Source organism: Gracilinanus agilis, chromosome 5 (assembly GCF_016433145.1).
Source record: "Gracilinanus agilis isolate LMUSP501 chromosome 5, AgileGrace, whole genome shotgun sequence".
Classification (NCBI taxonomy): domain Eukaryota; kingdom Metazoa; phylum Chordata; class Mammalia; order Didelphimorphia; family Didelphidae; genus Gracilinanus; species Gracilinanus agilis.
Window position 1 is genome coordinate 50,231,630 of NC_058134.1, and position 18,535 is coordinate 50,250,164.

General features: G+C 38.1%; 1 protein-coding gene across 1 annotated transcript in view; it reads right to left on the bottom strand.

The window, feature by feature from the left end:
* Window positions 1–18,535, bottom strand: part of AKAP9 (A-kinase anchoring protein 9) — a 189,301-nt gene that overhangs the window by 58,791 nt on the left and 111,975 nt on the right. Inside the window, exons 18-23 of the mRNA XM_044678911.1 lie at window positions 16,143–16,367; window positions 14,872–15,012; window positions 14,312–14,412; window positions 11,650–11,855; window positions 10,063–10,068; window positions 6,859–7,085 (exon numbers count right to left, since the gene is read on the bottom strand). Coding sequence (XP_044534846.1) covers window positions 6,859–7,085; window positions 10,063–10,068; window positions 11,650–11,855; window positions 14,312–14,412; window positions 14,872–15,012; window positions 16,143–16,367 — 906 coding nt within the window. The remainder of the gene's footprint in view (window positions 1–6,858; window positions 7,086–10,062; window positions 10,069–11,649; window positions 11,856–14,311; window positions 14,413–14,871; window positions 15,013–16,142; window positions 16,368–18,535) is intronic.

The window sequence follows — 18,535 nt, forward strand, 5'->3', positions numbered from 1 at the left end:
ACCAGCTAAATAGTCTGCCCTCAAGTTTATGTAACGAGCCAAGAGAATAAATATTTGATTGATATGAGGAAATAGCATTTATCACTGTTTTAAACTGTAATCCCTTACTGATATCTAAAATCATCCGTACTGAGTTTGCTTAAGTAATATTTACTCTAACTGCTCTGAATATATAACTCTTTCCCCAATACAAGTCATATTACCAATAATGACTTCATTTCACCATCTATTATTAAAAAAAATTAAAAAAAATTTACTTACAACCAACTAATTTATTGTAATAGGGATTTAATTTAATAAGAAACATAAAAATAAAGCAGAAGACAGCATAGTATTGTGTGAATGTCACTTAATATGAAGTCATAGGCAAGGGAGGCCTCTACTATGTCACTTAGAACCCTGGCAATATTTGGGCAAGTTCCTTAATATCTCTGGCCCTCAAACTGTCCTAATATGTAACATGACAGAGTTGAGCAGGGTAACCTCTAAGGGGCCTTCCAGCTTTCTCTCAAGTCCTATAGAGCCACAAAATTTTTTCTTATAATATATTAAAGAAGCAACATTTCAGTTTATGAGAACACTGTGATACTTATAATCTACATTATTCAGATAAAATAACTTAGTATTATTCTGTATAACAATATTGAATCCCAAACATTTCCACCTAAATTTTTTAAAATACTTAGTAAATTTGTAAATTACTATTAAACTTTAAATAAATGTTTTCAATATCCCTGATAAATTCACTGTCACTTTAATATAAGTTCCAGGAAGGATAATAAAAGTTCTGAAAACCACCTGGCTTGTTAAATATTAGCTAAGTATATTATAGTTGAAGCCTGAAATTCACAAGAATGTGATTTACATCACACTAAAGAACATGGAAGGTTGATTAAATTTTGGCAGTAATGAATTTGAGCCACAAATACTAAATATATAGTATTCTTTATGATAAACACAACATAAAATGTTAAATTTCATGTAGAGATTGCATTAATGTTTTCCCACAATGGTATATTAAATATTTTTAAAATCAGAGAAAGCAAGTGTCACATAGAGTCTGAGATAAAACCAAGTTTATAAACTGGGTATCTTTTACTCCCTGATTGGTGCTGTATTCTATGTATCATTAAAAAAACAAAACATTTTTTAGAAAGACACAGAAGGAAACAACAGGGAAGCATAAACAAATGAACAATTCTATTACTGCAGTTTTCATAAGAGAACAACTGTATATACATTCATATTTTTGAATACAAGCTTATTTCATCTTTTCATCATCTTAAGACATTTGTGTTTGTCAAAGATTAAGTTCAAAATTTTAAGAAAAATTTAATTAAACAAACCCTACTACATCCCTTTACTTCTATCATCATTTCATAGAGAACAAGAAATCCCTGCTTTCTCCCTTTTGTATTATCAATAAGTTTTTGTCCAAGTCAGCTATGGTAAATTGGCCCAAGAACGTTCCCAGTTGGCAGATTACTAGAATGGGAAAACCATCACACTGGCCAAGTATTTTTCCTCAAATTCAGAGTAGACTTTTGTAGTACACTAAGGAAGGTTACTGAAACCTAATTCACCTAAAGCTGAATAGCAATTATATGATTAAATTAAAAACAGAAACAAACTCACAAACTATAGTAACATTACAATCCAAAAAAAGTGGGTTCATTATCTATATGCCTATTATAATGATGTAAAATATTATTCTTTTATTTAGTTTTCAACTAAAGGAATAATTTTAGTACTTACTGAGTATGGTGGAGTAGGCAAGGAAATTTTAGAAATGAGCTTTAATATATGCCCATTTCTTTTGTGACTAAAATGAAAAATAGAAGTGTTAACAATGACTGAATTATTTTCATCCAACTTTTCACTGAGAGGAAAAGGATTTGGTAAAGGCACTCGTGATTCGATCTCATACATGTCTTCATCCTGCTCTTCCAACCACAAGCCACTAAAGGTATTTGATGCCCAGTAAGTCCTATAGGAATCCATTTTAGAAGGTGTTGCTGATGATCTGTTTCAACTGATTTAGCAGTTTGTTTATTTACAGTTAAATAAGGAGGGTTTTTCTTCCTTCTGGTTTCTGAAGATAATACAGCAGCATCAAAAAAGTCTTCCTCTCACTGTCACACGAATATATTAGACAATGCACACACACCTGAACCATTAAAAGGTACAATATAACCTCACTTTTCAAAAACTAGATGTGCGCCATTCTTCTAGAACAGAATCTTCTCCATAAGAGTGATAAAATCCTTGAAAAGTGAACAAATGAGACCATAAGCAGTAAGTTAGCAAAGCAAAGTAATACACTATGCTTTCGATATCAATGCTGTATGCTGCAAAAATCAGGAAATGCAGATAGAACTTGGCAGGGAAAAGTCAACATTAGAAATCTCCATAGAAGCACAAGATGAGAAGTGTAACTGCAGCAACATCATTTGTCTTTGTTCTTGCTGTTTTATTTGGTTCAAAAGGAAAAGCTCTTCTGAACCGAGTTACTCAAATAGTCCGTCAGGCTAAGCAAAAGAATTCTAGTCAATGTTCCCTCAGGAAAAGGTCAAGGCCGAGGGAGTGGTTTAATGTCTTTACCTATAGGTGCACAGGCTGGTGCAATTTGAATTAAAACGCCCACAAAGCCTGCCTAACAGGATCCAAGTACCACGTCAGAGCTTTGAAAGGGATGTTTAGATAAGTTCAGGTTTTTAGAATAATATGGTCATTCTCCTTAATGTTAAAAAAAGTTGTAACGTGTGTATACCCAATTACAGGACCACTTTATCAAGAACTTGTCCAAGTATGTGGCACATTTATAATTTATTTTTGGAAAATTTCACTGTTATTTTACCTATTTTATTGACGAACAACATCTATTTTTTTTGAGCAATCAACTGATAAAAGTGAAGAGCTCAACTATAGATTATTTTGATATTAAAACATATATAGACTAGTTGTTGTTCTATAAGAACAACTTTTCAGTACTGTTTTAAAAATGAAAGTACACTATGCAACTAACTGAAGTTATGCCAGTTTGTATACTTGGTGAACCTTAACTGACAGCAGTAGGGAATTAGTGTATTTGCAAGCTTTAAAATGGTGGAATATTGATTCTAGCAAGCCATCTTTAATTTTTTAAAAATACATTAAAAATTAAATGATGTTTTCAAAGTGAAGAGTCTTGAGATTAAGCAAAAGACATCTTGAACTTGCTGATACCTTCTCACATATGATAATCGCTAGTCAGGCAAGCAGAGGACCCTACTAAAAACTCAATACCAACTTAAAATTCAATCTAATGGATGCCATTGTCTTATTAGATGGTGAACACAATGACAATTTCTAAATATCTTGAGGAGGCCTTTTTGGAACTACAGAAGGAGAGTTTTAACTGTACTGGGATATCTGACCCAGAAGTCTGAAGTGAGATGACCCAGAACTGTGGGAAGGATCAACTTCTTCAAAGAGAGCTATTGTTCTAAACATGACCTAATGTAGAGTTATTTGAGTTAAAATCTGCTGCATGGACAGAGAATTAACTTGACCATTCCCAATGCCTATTAGCTGGTTTCGGCAAAATGATATCCAGATGCTATAGTTATTAGTGAATCTTCTTAAAATTGCTTGATATTATGTAATAAGTGAAATAATTTCTTGTTGTATCAGCTCTACAACTAGAATAGCACACCCTTAGGGCTTGTAGAACCATTATGGATGACAATAGAGTCTATTCAGTTCTCCAGCCAAATGGCTGTCCATGGTGTCCATGAAGAATAGGACTACAGTTAAAGCTGGGAATAATGGCAAAAGCCATGTTGTCAGGTTCTCATGTTACAGATGAGGAAACTGAGACCCAGAGAGAGCACTGCTAAGACTTCAATCTTGGTCTTCTGAGACCATGTTCAATATTCTTTCTTCTACGTGGCCTCCATGATTGATTTTATCTGATTCTAACACACTCTTTAAAAGCCAGTCATCCTTGTACTTTGAGACTTGGCATTTGGTCATCTTAATGCCCCTCAACATAGCCAGGAAATCAGCAATACAGAAAAATAGGCCATGAAACAGTTAAAATAGATGTCAGAAATGATATATATAAAAGCTCATGTATTATGGAATCTTAGAGGAGAGCCCCTGAAACTCTTATTCACAGCATATTAATACTTATTCTATATAAACAATAAAATGTTTGGATATCTGGTTTTCAAATCCAAAGAAGCTTAGGATCAATTAATCAACAAGCATCTATTAAATGACTACTATATACATTGAGTTTAGTTGCTAGGTCTTCACATTCCAAGAATAACATAATTCCTACCCTCAAAGAATTTATAGAAGTAGAAAACTGAAATTAATATATTTGTATTTGAAGCTGTTTCAGGCAGACACAATGCTAATGGCAATTAAAAGTATTAGGCAAACAAGAAAGTACAGGAGGAAAGCAGAAAGATTAGGAAAAGCAAATTAAAGAATGTGAAAAGCATAGGACAATTCGCTGTCCCGGGCTACATTGTATTTAACAAACTGATATTTGTACTGTGTGTATTTTTTTTTTATGTCTCATAGTCTCATGTGAGCTCACTGCAAGCAGGTAGTTTAATTTTTTGTATTTGTATCTGGAGTGCCTAGCATATAGTAGGCACTTGGAAAATACTTGTGGATTGATTGAATTGGTGTTCATAACCTTGAATCATGAAGAAAAGGCTGGATTCTGTTAAATGCACCCTATTCAAAGAGTAAGGGGTATGTATAAAACATGTTAAAACATTCTCATTTAAAACTGTAAAAAATTTTAAAATAGTGCTTAAAGGACTAAAACCCTTAACTATATGAAAAATTTAGGGATGGAGAATGACTAAATTCTTGGGGATTTCACATGGCTGACGTTTTACTGTGTACCACTATTACTCTCAATAAAGCTTCCAAGTTATTTAATTGTGGGGCCAAATCTTGGATTCAGTGCCCTGACAAAGCTCTGTCCTATGCTCAATAGAGTGGGAGGAGGAACTTACAGACTTGTTTGCTATAGTTCTATTATAGCATTATGCTTTTAAAAAGCAAACATCCCAATAGCCAACCATTATGTTGCTGACTCATTTTCAGGAATACCCTCCCTTCTGAGAAAACAAAATTGTTGACCATTTTTCAGGATATATAGGTCACATGACATTTTTCTCAGATGTGGGATCAGTAAAACTCTAAAGACTTTATCAGATAGTGAAAAAAAAATTCTGTAGGAGTAAGCTGCTCATTCATTAATTCCTCTAGGGCCTAAGGTATCTCCTGGAAAATTATCTTCTTTGGTCCTAAATTGCACCCTAAGATTCTAAAAAACATTTGTAGGTGGAAGAGTGGCTGTCTGTGAGAGCTCTAGCCAAGCTTACTTAGCCATGACTCTCAGTATTGGCTCCATACACACTTGTGTATAGATGTAATCTAGATAAATGCCAACACACACACACACACACACACACACACACACACACACACACACACACACACACACACACACACACACACACACACAGTGGTACAAAGATATTTCCTCTCAGTGTGACCCTAATTATACAGCCTTCAGTTTACTGTTTTCATATAGGCTTGACCCTGTAATCAGCCAGTCTGGGTAAAATCCAGAAGGACTATATATTTTATTATAGCAGTTAATTATTGTGTGGACCTGGATGTAAAACAACTGCACATAAAAAAAGTCATTAGCCTCTAAAGAGCATATTTGTTCTCTCCCTTGATACTCATGTTCTATCACTGTCTGTGATTCTTCTTCTTTAAAAAAAATTTTTTTTAAGTCCTGACTTTAAAACTGTCTTGTATCTAATCTGCGCTATAGTAGAAACAATCTACACTGGAGAGTGTGCAGGCCTTTTCCACTATGTGTCAGCGCTTGTTCTGACAAGCTTTTGGAATCCTTCCTCTTTCTCGGCAGGTTCTACGGAGATGTTGGCCCAGAGGGGAGGGCAGGAGGTGAGGGGCTGAGAGCGCGCAGGCTCCATCAACCCAGGACTGGAGGAGGGTCTTGCTGGTGCCATCCCCTGTGGTGGTGGCTCTGTGAAGGGCTGCCCGCAGGCCCGGCCTGTGCTCATTCTTCTGCTTTCCCTCTGAGGGTTTTGGGAAGGGTCTGGAAGGCTTCCGAGTTCTGCCCAGGGAGGTTCACGTCCTTTTTGGGAATGTGGATTTTTCCATTCTGAATATGAACCTGAATTTGCATAACCTGAATTTTACATACAGCAGCACTGTCCAGGCACACCCACTGTCCATTCGTGCTGTCCACTGAGAACTGCTCCGTTTGGGGGAGTTGTCAAACCATCCGGCAACCTTATAAGGTGCCAGTGATGGTCTGGGGACGCCGTCTTGTGGGGTGACGGTGAAGGGTTGTGAGGCGGCCCGGAGTCGGTGGCCCAGCTGGTGTAGCTCTGAGGAGGGACGTGAAGCCCGCCCAGTTCAAGGCCGGCTCGGTCTTCTCCAGGGTAAGCCGCGTGGCTTTTCAAAGAAGGCGCTGGAGAGTCCGCATGGAGGAGATTGTGGGCCAGGCTAGGTGTTAGAAGCCTCTGCTTTCCGGTCCCATTTCTGATCCTTCCTGGTGGAGCGCCCTTGGACAAGTCTCTTAATGCTGGAGAACCTTAGAGGATTCCCTGAGACAGGAAGTTAGAGAAAGTGTCCATCCTACACCAGAGGCATGACCTGGGAGGCATCACCGCGGAGGCACCACCCGGAGGCACGTGACCGCCAGGAGGAAAAGGCTGCCGGGAATGAGAGAGCTCCTGCCTGCTCCGATGGGGACGCGGCCCCGCCCACCCACCAGGGCCACCAGAGCAGGAAACCAGGAAGAAGCCTTACCTGACTGCTCGTTTCACTTATGGCTTCTAGAAGTTTCTCAACGGCCGCCTGGAGCCGAGAGCTAACATTCAGGACGAGCTCTTCGTTCTCCGGGTCTATTTCCGTGCCGGCCAGACTACATCTTAGAAGCCGCTGACACAGTTCCATGCCTTCGTCCGTTATTTCTGCCCAGGTGCTAGTGCCATGACTGGGCAAGCCACTTCCACAGTAAGAGTCCATGGATTCTTCTATAAAAATAATATTGTATGGTGAAATTCATTTTTGGAAATTATAACATTTTGAAAATGAAACATGGTATCTGATTACAAAGTCAATTTATGAAACTATATAGTGATTATACACATATGTACCTTTTACCAAAGGAATTAGGGTATACTTAACAATTAAATTTATATTTGATTAGATATATTTAACAATTCAAAAAAGGCCATACTCTTTAGCTGCCCAACGGTTAGCAAAGAAAAAAGTAAAAGAAAGCCACAAAAGCTTCTTAGGAAAGAATATTTGGAGCACTTAGAACTTTGATGTTTCTCCTTTTCTTGGTTTTTAATGTTTTACTGGGTATATCTAAATTTTTAGGCAGAAGTGAAAAAGAAATTTTTAATTCAGATACATTTTTAACTTGTTGATTTGTTAACGGTTCATTTAGTGTATTAAATGGCAACCAAAAGAGTTTCTAAGATAACTAAATTTAATTCATCTATACAATTCCTATCTCCTGGATAATATAAGTTGACTCAGTGTATTCAGAGTTAATAAAGCACAAGCATGCCTCCTGCCCATGATCACTCTTTGTGAGAATACACTAGCTAGCTAACACTGGTGATGAGGTGGGACCCAGGAGGAGCTGTGGCTCAGAGGAAAGGGCAAGCAGAAGAATGGACTCCAGGCAGGGAGGAATACGGACTGGCTGTGTTCTGGGGTGAGTCACCCTGCCTCCTTGCACCTCTCCTATGTGAGTGCAGCCAAAGGGCCAGGCTTGGACTTCATCCACTCACATTGGTTTAAATATTATCTCGATGGTGACTCACAGATCTCTCTTTCCAGCCATCTATGGCCAACTGTGCCTAGAGTTCATTTCTAAGGAGACTCTCTGGTGATACTCAAAACATTCTGGTGTTGCCCTGACAGGGATAACATCTTACAAACTTTCAGAAATGGAGAGGATCAAAAGCCATTTCCCAGGACTATCTTTGCTGAATTCACAATGGCCTGGTTTGAACACCAGGGCTCCCACTCAGATTGGCCTCGGATCAAAGCCATAAAAGCATATTTTTCATTATTAAAAATTAAATGTCTTGCCAAAGGTCATGCAAGTAGACCACATGTTTTCCTGGCCATTTCAGTGTTCCTTCTGCTATATAGAATGGTTCCTTCTTAAAATGTAGGTATGGTGGTTAGAAACAAAAACTAAATTTCTCCCAGGTGTTGTGAAGGTTATTTAGCAATTAATTTAGTATTAGTGTTAGACCTAGCAGGAAGGGCTGGAGGATTCCAAGATGGAATGAAGGAGCAGGAAGTGGGGCTTGTGCTCTGAGAGACTCCATTAATGGTTGGAACATAACTGTTGCTAGCCCTGGGAGATCTCAGAGTTAGGGGAAAACTGCATCCAGATTCCCTGGGATCCTGAGAGGTGAAGGCTTTTCAGCAGTGGACAACAGACCTGCAGAGCAGCACCAAGTGGGGAAGTGTTTTGGGATCTGGTGGACAGCATTTCAAACTCACTCTCCCTACCTGGGTACCTTGGATCACCTGGTGAAGTTGGCTCTTGGCATCCTGTGACCATCCTTGGATTACCATGAGGCCCCAATTGAAAGCCATCCTCAGGCCTTTTAGCTGAGCTGACCAAACCTGGCTGGAACCAGGTTTGGAGGAGCTTTCCCTGTGACTTCAGTACTGCTTCCTTTGGGCACTGCCTGGCTTAGGCCAATAGAATAGTGTAGTCAAGACCTTCCCTTGCCCCTGTGGTTTGCCCTTAGGTTTCAAGTGTAGAATCCCTTATCCCATCCTTTACTTTTGTTTCCCTCAATTAAACTGTTATAAAGTTTTACCTGTTGCCTGCTGGTTCCATAGGACCTGGCCTAACGTCCATTCCTGTGACAGTTAACGGCTTGGCATTGAACCCTGTTCTCCCTATCCTGGTTGGTCCTGTCTCTCCTTCAACCCAGTGTGAACCCACAAACCATTTAGGTTAAATTTTAATAATAATAATATCCCTGGTGCCCCACAATTATCCAGAGGAAAAAAAGAATTCTACTACTAATCATGCCATGTATATTTCTGGAATGGACTTGACTTGCCTTGATCCTTACAGGCAACAGAAAGGTTATAACAGGTTCTCAAGCAGAGAAGCTAGATGAAGATTCAGCTATGTCCCAGAGGCCCTAAATCTACCCTTATGCTCATTCCAATAAGTTATTGTTGTGAGGATGCAAATACTAATAAGTCAATTATTTTTAAAAAAACAATACATAGGAACATGTTTAGAGTCTAAACATGTTTAGTCTTGAAAGCTGTAGTCATGTAAAAAGACAGATGAGAAAATGTTTCATTAATCCAATTAGCATCCTAAGAAAATGTCTTGTTTAAAAGTTATCAGATATCACATGTAAACAATTCAAATTGTTTATTGTATTGGGAAGAGGTAAAGGGAAGGAGAGGAGGAGAGAATTTGGAACTCAAAACTTAAAAAAACTAATGTTAAGGGGGCAGCTGGGTAGCTCAGTGGATTGAGAGTCAGGTCTAGAGACAGGAGGTCCTAGGTTCAAATCTGGCCTCAGACACTTCCCAGTTGTGTGACCCTGGGCAAGTCACTTGACCCCCATTGCCTACCCTTACCGCTCTTCTGCCTTGGAGCCAATACACAGCGTATTGACGACTTCAAGACGGAAGGTAGGGGTTTAAAAAAAAACCAAAAAAAAAACCTAATGTTAAACATTGTCTTAACATGTAATTAGGAAAAACAAAATACTAAAAGATTAAAAAAATATTCAATAACAATAAAAATGAAGGAATGATTCAAACCTCTCCCCCCAATAAAAGTTATCAGATGATATTTTGAACAGACATTTTGTCCTTCCAAAGAAAGGTTCCATTAAAAATACAAGGATCCAAAAAAAGGTTCTCTTAAAGAACCAAAAGAGTTGGTGATTGTACAGATGAAGAAACTTGGGTCCAGAGAGATTTAGGGACCACCTGCCAGACCAGTCACTTAGTACCCCTCCAGCAGTAAGTTGCAAATCCAGGGCGGGAGCCCTTTAACACCACGTCGAATACATACTCTGTGCCACACCAGGATGCCTCTCTCATTCATGTTGCTCCTCTGCTTTAGAACCTGCCATAACCTTCCTATTGCCTCTACAAAATAACAAACGTCTTGGCTTGTCCCATTAAGCTCTCCCCAATCCTGTTCTCTTCTACCTTTCCAGGCTTATTTCATGAATTACCCCCTTCACAAATCTAAGCTCCCATCAGATGGGGCTCCTGGCTATTGCCTCAACTCAGCCTTCTATAACCAGCCTCCATATTTGGGACCAGATGGGTCCTCTCATTTGAAGTATGTGACAGCCTCCCCTTGGCTTTGAGAATCTTTAGTTTTTTTTCAGTGCTTACTCAGGTTCTATTTCTCAGCTTCCTTGAGAAACACTTCTTAATTTCCTTTGTTGTTAATGATTTTTTTCCCCCAATTTGTTTCTCTCTTTAAATGTTATATTCCTTAGCAGAATTTAAGTTCCTTGTTGAATTGAACTTCAACAAATGAAAAGAAAAAAGGGGAAAGACATGACTTCAGCAGTTATACAATAATTAGTGGATGTGTTCAAAATAAACCTGTGGATTTATTGAATTAGACTTGATGTGTGTAAAAAAAATATAACACAAGTGGTCGATAGATGGCAAATAGACATTGGGCACCTATAAAAGGAGTGGACAAAATACTTAAAAGAAATGTTGCAGTGTAATTTAAAATAAAATGTGAGAACTCTTGTAGATGAAAATAGTCATGACCTTCTAAGTGTGAGGTCAGAAAAGGGCAGCCTTCTTCCACAAGAAGGGAAGGTGTATAACCACTTTATTTCCATTTCCACCATAATCAAATCTTTCCTTTCCTTCCAAATTCTACAGCTTTGCCCCATTTTTCAAAACAAGGACATGGGGAGAGAGAGGAAGAACAGGAGGCCAGAAAGCAAAGATTAAAAATGCAAAATAGATTTGAGATCAGTTACACCATTTAGGACTACTGTTGGTGCACTAGTCAAAGCTAGTCTCATGCTTTGTTGGCATAGTACTCTTCTTTTCTCTTAAATATCTCCAGCCTTTTAACAGCATTTTGGATTTACAATGTTATTTTCTTCTGGGAACTTCAAAATCTGAATAAAGCATATTTTTTATTTTTGCAAACTTTTTATCTTTTTATAGCTTCTCAAGTTATGAAACATTTCAGGGGGATGCTGATGGTATGTGTGTGTCCTGGATGAGGCAGTGGTTGTTTTCTGTCTGGTGGAGAACCTGGTCATACAGGTGGCTTCTTTTAGTTAGGCACCTGCTAAGAGCCCCCCAGAAGGCTTGCAACTGGTTCTAAGGCTGCCTCCAGACACTCTTTCAGAGAAGCACCTCGATCATGGCTAAGTGCTAATTAGAAAACACTTTTAAGAATGTAGTGAGAAGAAAGTTTTGGGGACCTTCTGTGGTTACAAAATAGTTTACCCGTGAAGACTTTTGCACTTTCACCTACTAGATGCTTAATAAATGTTTACTGATGAAAATGACTTCATGATTCTACAAAATTGGTACCTTCTGTGTCTTCCGCATGGATGCAGGACTTCACTGTTCCTTCTGACTCTGACTTCCAAATAATATTGGTTGATGACTGGCCTTTATTAGATCTATCCAAAATACCGAGAACGTGACGGCCAATTGTTTCTTCAACAGCTGCTATTGTCTTTACAACTTCTAAGAGGATCTTTAGGAGTCTGTTATTAGCTTTCTGCAGAGCATATCTATACATGTAAACAAAGATTAATTATTTTCCTCTACTTGTTGTGAATTTAAACATTGTGTACATAAAGTGCAATAAATGTTCCATAAAAAAATGCCTATTAACTCTTGGAATATAAATCAGCATGTAGTTAGTCATTTCTCTCAAATGATCTCCAAATTCTCAAATATAGTGAATTCTTTTTTTTTTTTAAAACCCTTACCTTCTGTCTTAGAATCATTACTGTGTATTATTTCCAAGGCAGAAGAGTGGTAAGGACTAGGCAATGGGGGTTAAGTGACTTGCTCAGGGTTGCACAGCTAGGAAGTGTCTGAGGCCAGATTTGAACCCAGGACTTCTTGTCTCTAGGCCTGGCTCTCCATCCACTGAGTGAACAAGTTGCCCCCTATAGTGAAGTCTTTTGACACATTATAAATGATTCCTTTAACTGAACGATTTTGGTCAATGAACAATGCCATTTCAAAATGTATAAAAATTTGTATTATTTCAATGAATTGAAAACAAAAAGTGATACTCTTAGGCCTGCAAGCTTACAAAGACCTCAAGAGTACCCATAATCCACTTAAAAAACAGCTCCCTCCTTTTAAAAAAAAAACCTCTCTAACAATCTTTCTGTACTTCTTTAAGGGTGATACTTCATATTTCCAAATAACAGAAACTTTGGCTTTACAGAGAGGCTGGTTTAAGATGTTCAGAACTGAATGGGTGTAAAAGAACATTTACTGTGAACTGAAGACAGGACCTTATCAATAAACACAAAACATATCTGAAGTCTTTACAAAAACTTTCAAATTTTTTCTAAATGTGATGAATGGCATGGAACTTAAATGATAAAATTTTTTAATCATCAAATAACTGCTTTTAACAGCTAGGTTCAATAAAGACACTCTAGTGTCTATTCTTACATTTTATTTATATTTCTAAACACACATGTTTAGTTTAGATTAATTGATTAGATAAACAAATTAGATTAATTAATAATTGGCTTTTGTGGTGGACTGTATGTCTGAAACTTTTTTTCATAACTTTATATTGTTTGAGTTGACTACTGAGATACTACATGTGCCAGGCATATGATATTTTCAGTGATAAATGGGAAAAGTTACATGAGTGATCAGGCTATTTTGCATATAAATCACATTCTCTGATTGGATGCATACCTGATGATGAAAAATTAAAATTGAGATCACTTAAGATAAGCCTCAATTAGCTTTACTAATTGTTCTAAGTTTCTTTATCATTAACACAAGTTTCCCCCATCAGAAAAATGACCAATTTCAAAAGGATACTAAAGAGTATGCAAAAGTAATGGCTTAATGTATAATTAGAAAAAACACTAAAAACTACAAAACTACTAATTAGCCCAATTCCTACTAATATTAAACATTAAGCAACCAATCTACTGATCAGAGGATGAATATAAAATAAATCACTTTATTTTATATTGCCAGGGAAACTCTAGTTTTCATACACTGTTTTTCTTGTCTGAGTTCCACACTGACTGTGCGCCATACTGAGGATCCAATGAGGGAGCCAAAATCTTAGGGGCCAAATGCCTCCATGCAAGCTGAGGAAAGGGATTAGGAGGATACAAGAGAGCAGGCAATCGCAGGGGTTGGAAAAGGAGGAAATGAAGTTAAGTAGATATTAATTTTAGCTTCAAGTTACATAATTTATGTTTATTTGGCTAACAATGGATTCAAAATGTTATTTTAAATTAATAACACAAATGTGTTTTAGATTTTGTATCACCATCCAAAATGTCTGTAATAACTCATTTACAATATTTATATAGATGAAAAATTATAAAATTCTAGTTCATGAATCAAAAATTTTTGTTTGCTGTGTAGTGAACTAAAAGAAACAAATTTTAAGTAAGAGTTTTTCAAGTTTTAAGTATGAATAAACCAGAAAGGAACTATTCTGTGATGGATCTCTATGTACATTAAAAAATGAAATGTTCTGCAATGAAATAAACTAGTAGCTGCAACTGTATTTCTGTGGTAATATGAAGTTGTAAAGTTAGATGAGAGGAGTTATAAGTGATTGGAATCCTAAAAATGGTAGTTTCAGGGTCATAGATTTAGAGCTGAAAAGGACCTTCAAAAGTCATCTGGTCCATTTCCTTTATTTTTCAAATGAGGAAACTGAAATCAAGTCTCTTGCCTAAGGACACCTAGGCAGTGAAGTTCCAGAAGCAGGATTTGAACCAAGGTACTCTGATTCCAATTGCAGTATTCTGGAACACCTCTTTAATTATGACTGTCTAACTCAACTTGTAGAAAACCTGGCATTTCTCTTCATCCTTGATACATATTTGTTGCATAAGGGGCACATTCCTTCTTAGATAAAATATACAAGATCAACAGGACAATAATGCTATCACTAAGCAGTTTAATGTAAACAAAATGCTGGTTCAAACAGAAAGCAAACTCCAGAACTACACATCTCATATACCTTTCTTTAGACAGAACGTCAGAAGACACAACTGGAGGTTTTTCTTCCAATTCTTCTTGAAAGATTGGTTCTTCGATTTCTCCTTGGCTTTCATTTTCATCCTGTGTAAGTTTTTGTAAAGGCAGGAAGGATAAGACAGACAAAAACCCCATCATTCTGGAAATGGTTTGTCATTCTTCTACTTGGTGACAAAGTGAAACCAAAATGTTTATGCACAAATTAGTTACTATTTGAAATAATATTTAACTAGACTTTATTGGGAGATTAGTATTATCAAGAAAGGACAAAACACTTGAATGTATAAATGAAAAAAAGATTATGGATGCAACACACACTGTGATAAGGACAGTCACAAGGCTCTGGGGCTCCAGAGGGCTGTGACGTGGGCAAAGTGGCCACTGAAGTTCACCTGACGTGGCATGCAAGGCATCTGGGCAGCAGCCACCTTGCGTTTAGCCCGGCAGGAGGCAGCAGAACCCAAAGCCTGAAGGGGACAAACAAACGCTCATGCCTGGCCAGGGTGCCTCAGCCATGCCGGCCCACGTCCACGTCCACGCTACCTGTGTTTGCGTACAGCTGCTGCGCAGCTCACAACACAGCTTCTCTCTTCCATCTAATGATCGCTGCTTTAGGGTTTCCAGCTCCTCTAAAAGCACCCTTTCTCTCTCTGTAACCAGGTTTTCATTATCTATTGAGGCACTCTAAATAAGAGAAAAGGTCATAAGAGAATATTGTTTGCGATAGGAGGGGGAGGAGAGAAATCAGGAATATTAAAGCAGATGTCCCAGCATGTAGCCCAGTGCCTAACACATAGTAGGCTCTTAATATATGTCTATTGATTGAATGGTTGATGTCTTTTAACCCCTGAGGAAAGTAGACCTGGGTAATTTCAATCTACTTCAAGGGATTAAAAGTATTCATTTTTCAATGCAAAATGTTCATCTAAATACTTATGGCTCGAAAAAGCCTTTTGATATTATTTTTAAAAGACTAATTTTGCATTGAAAAATCAGGAATTTAAAATCACAAAATGCAATGAAGAAAAGTTGATTTAGCAGGTTTAATACATAAGTATTATATTCCATATGCTAAAAAATACTTCCATCAATACATGTGACAATATTAAATATGTTTTTTGATCATTTCATGTCTTTCTTTAGCCAGCAAACCTAAATTCAAGGAGGTCTGGGGCTCTTTTCCCCCTCCTTCCCCCCCGCCAAGGATTACTCATAACTTTAGACTGTTTTGGCCTATTATGTTTTCTCCATTGATTTTGTGATTAAGTTTTTCCATACAGAAATTTGCAAGAACCCAGCTCCCAAATTCCAAGCAAAGTATTTAAATTTTCAATCAGGAAAGAACTAGAAATATGACAAAAATCTATGCTTCTAGAATTGAAATGTGATCTTCCCCTAGAAAGATTTCTGGAAACATATCACCTTTGAGAGAGTCTAATGGTAATTAGTTAGATCAGAGCAGGAAAGAAGTCTTATTTCTTTGGTATCCAGTGAGATCAATGCACACAGATGTGGCAAAACAGAATGAAGCCAAATGGAAAATCTACCACTCCAGGATAGAGGAAAAACAAGAGGGGCAAAACCAGACCTTTGACCCATAAGTCAATGATGAAAATGGCCTATAAACATGATGGGAAAAGCCTATGACAGCAGACTTCTGGGATAAGGTCTAGAAAACCTCCTGATCAAGCCCTACCACAGCGAGACTTTCCTGAAGACTTTATGAGGAGCCTGGAGAAACCAAGGCTCCTGACCCTGCCAAATGACTAGGCTCTCTGGGCAAGTGCTCCTCCTGGGGGACACAAGACAGCTACCTGGGCCAACTCCCGGTGAAGTCTCCTGATCTCTTCCTGCAGTTGTTCATGATCTTCCCTTTGTCTTTCCATTTGGTGCATGTGAGCTTGTTTCAATAGCTCTGTGGCCTGCTGGTGCTCCTGGTACTGCCGTACCAACTCCTGCCTCAGATCTTCTAGCTGCTCTTCATTCATCATCAGCTGCCTAGAAGCCTCTGTGTTTGATGCCAACATCTCATCTTGGGTCTAGAAAATTGAACAGCAGTTTACATCAGTAATTTATTTCAAAATGGGATGAAAATCTGTAGGCATTCATGTTTTGGCGAATAAGAGAATCATTCTAGTTCTTGGTCCTCCAAGTTTCCTTTAGATTAGAGACCTAGGAACATAAAACACACTTTTGCATGCAAAGAAAAACAGAGAGGCATGCCATACAAGAATATTCCCAAGCTAACAGCAAAGAATTAGCTGAATGGGTCCATACTGCTCCAAAGCAAGGTGGGTAGCTCTTGAGAAGGAGGAAGAAGAGAACCTTCCCTATGATGATTATCTCTAATTTATTTTCTGGATAGTTTGTCTATAGATAGTTGTTTGTACGCTTTCTCCCCCATTAGACTGTGAGCTCCTTAAATGCAGGGCTGTCCTCTGCCTGTAGAGCTTTAGACAGTACCTGGAAGAACAGGTGCTTACTGAATGTTTACTGACTAAATAACTGGAGAATCTGTCTCTCAAGACCCCTCTCAGACAAGTCAGTCTACAATTTTACTAAACCTGTTGACATTTTGGGTACAATAATCATATGACGTGTGAAATAGATTACTTTTAATGGGCTTCTACAAGGCTAGGTCTACAATTTTAACTCAGAGTATGCTGTAAGTAACATTGTACTATGCACAAGTCACATTATATTACTTGTACGAGAATAACTTTGTAATATAGTACATTCCACAAACCCTGCAATATTCAATTCAATTAAAAAAACCAAACAACTCTTGCCTTCTGTCTTAGAATTGCTAATTAGTGTGGGTTCCAGGGCACATTTCAGGACTGGACCAGACAGCCCCAAGCTAGCTGGAATGTAAGTGTCTGAAGGGGAATAGCATGATCTGGGTCAGGAATGGCTAGTTGGCTGGAGCTAGAACATGAAAGCCTTTGAATGTCACACAGGGGCAATGGGCAGCCCCTGTAGGGAGTAATCTGGTCAGCCCTGTGCCTTAGGGAGATTTTGGTGGCTGTATAGAGGATGGATTGAAGAGAGGAGCAATGAGAAACAGGGACACCAAGGAGGAAGCTGTTCTATTAGATCAAGCGAGAGGCAATAAGGGCCTGAATGAGACTCTATGGAGAGAAAGGGACAGAGGAGGGGGATGTGAATGTAGAATGGGAGAAGAGAGAGAAAAGCTAAGGATGACCTAAAGCTGTGAAACTGGATTACTGGAAACTGGTGGTACTCTCAACAGAAATGGGAAATTGGGAGGAAAGGTAGAGTTAGGAGGAAAACAATGAATTCTGTTTGGGACAGAATTCCCCTTCACACATAGTATTCCTTCAGGGCAACAATAGTTTTATTTCTATGTTTGTAGTCCCAGAATCTACCTATTGTGTCTTATTTAATGAAGTGCTTACTGAATAAAATCTAATAGTCAATATAGAAGTGACTTGTTGAGTGCCACAAAGGAGTGGATTATTGAGTTCAAAACTGAGGCATAAGCCTATAAATATACCTAAAGGAAGAATGTTATCATCATCTGTCTATAAAAATGAACAGAATTACTTATTTTTAAAGTGTATTCTCAAATGTAGTCATCAGGAGGTGGTGGAAGTGTGTGGAACATGGTGGCAAGTTTGGGCTGCCTTTACAAAGTAGGCTGGGCATAAATAAATATCTATCTTCTGTGTTATTGGAAATTTTGGGGTCCTTGAACTACATTTCCCATGAGCCCACTGGCTTCCTGTCATTACTCAATGACGTAGACAGAGGGATAAAACTGAGGGGCTGGCGTTTTACTTCCTCTTTGCTACCCATCCACCATGGTGAGAGCTGGGATCAGCAGGGCTTTTAAACTGACTAAACTAGCATGGCACATGGCTTTATTTTCTAGTGGCTACTAATAAATCTTTAAAAAAACCATGATATTTTTAAAGTTATCTTTACATATTCATTTTATTTTTTACACTTCTGACCTTTCTGGGGTCATCATTCTTTTACATGGCCCTTCCTAAAAAAAAAAAAAAAAAAAAAAAAAAAAAAAAAAAGAATTTTAAAAATTACTAGGTAAATGATCGATTTTTCCTGTGGGGGGTAATTTAAACTTACAAACCATTATAGTGGGCTTTCCTGGTGAACACTCTGCCTCTTAGGAGGTTGATGCTGACAATTTTCTATAACTGCATACCCAAAAGGCCACGGCCAC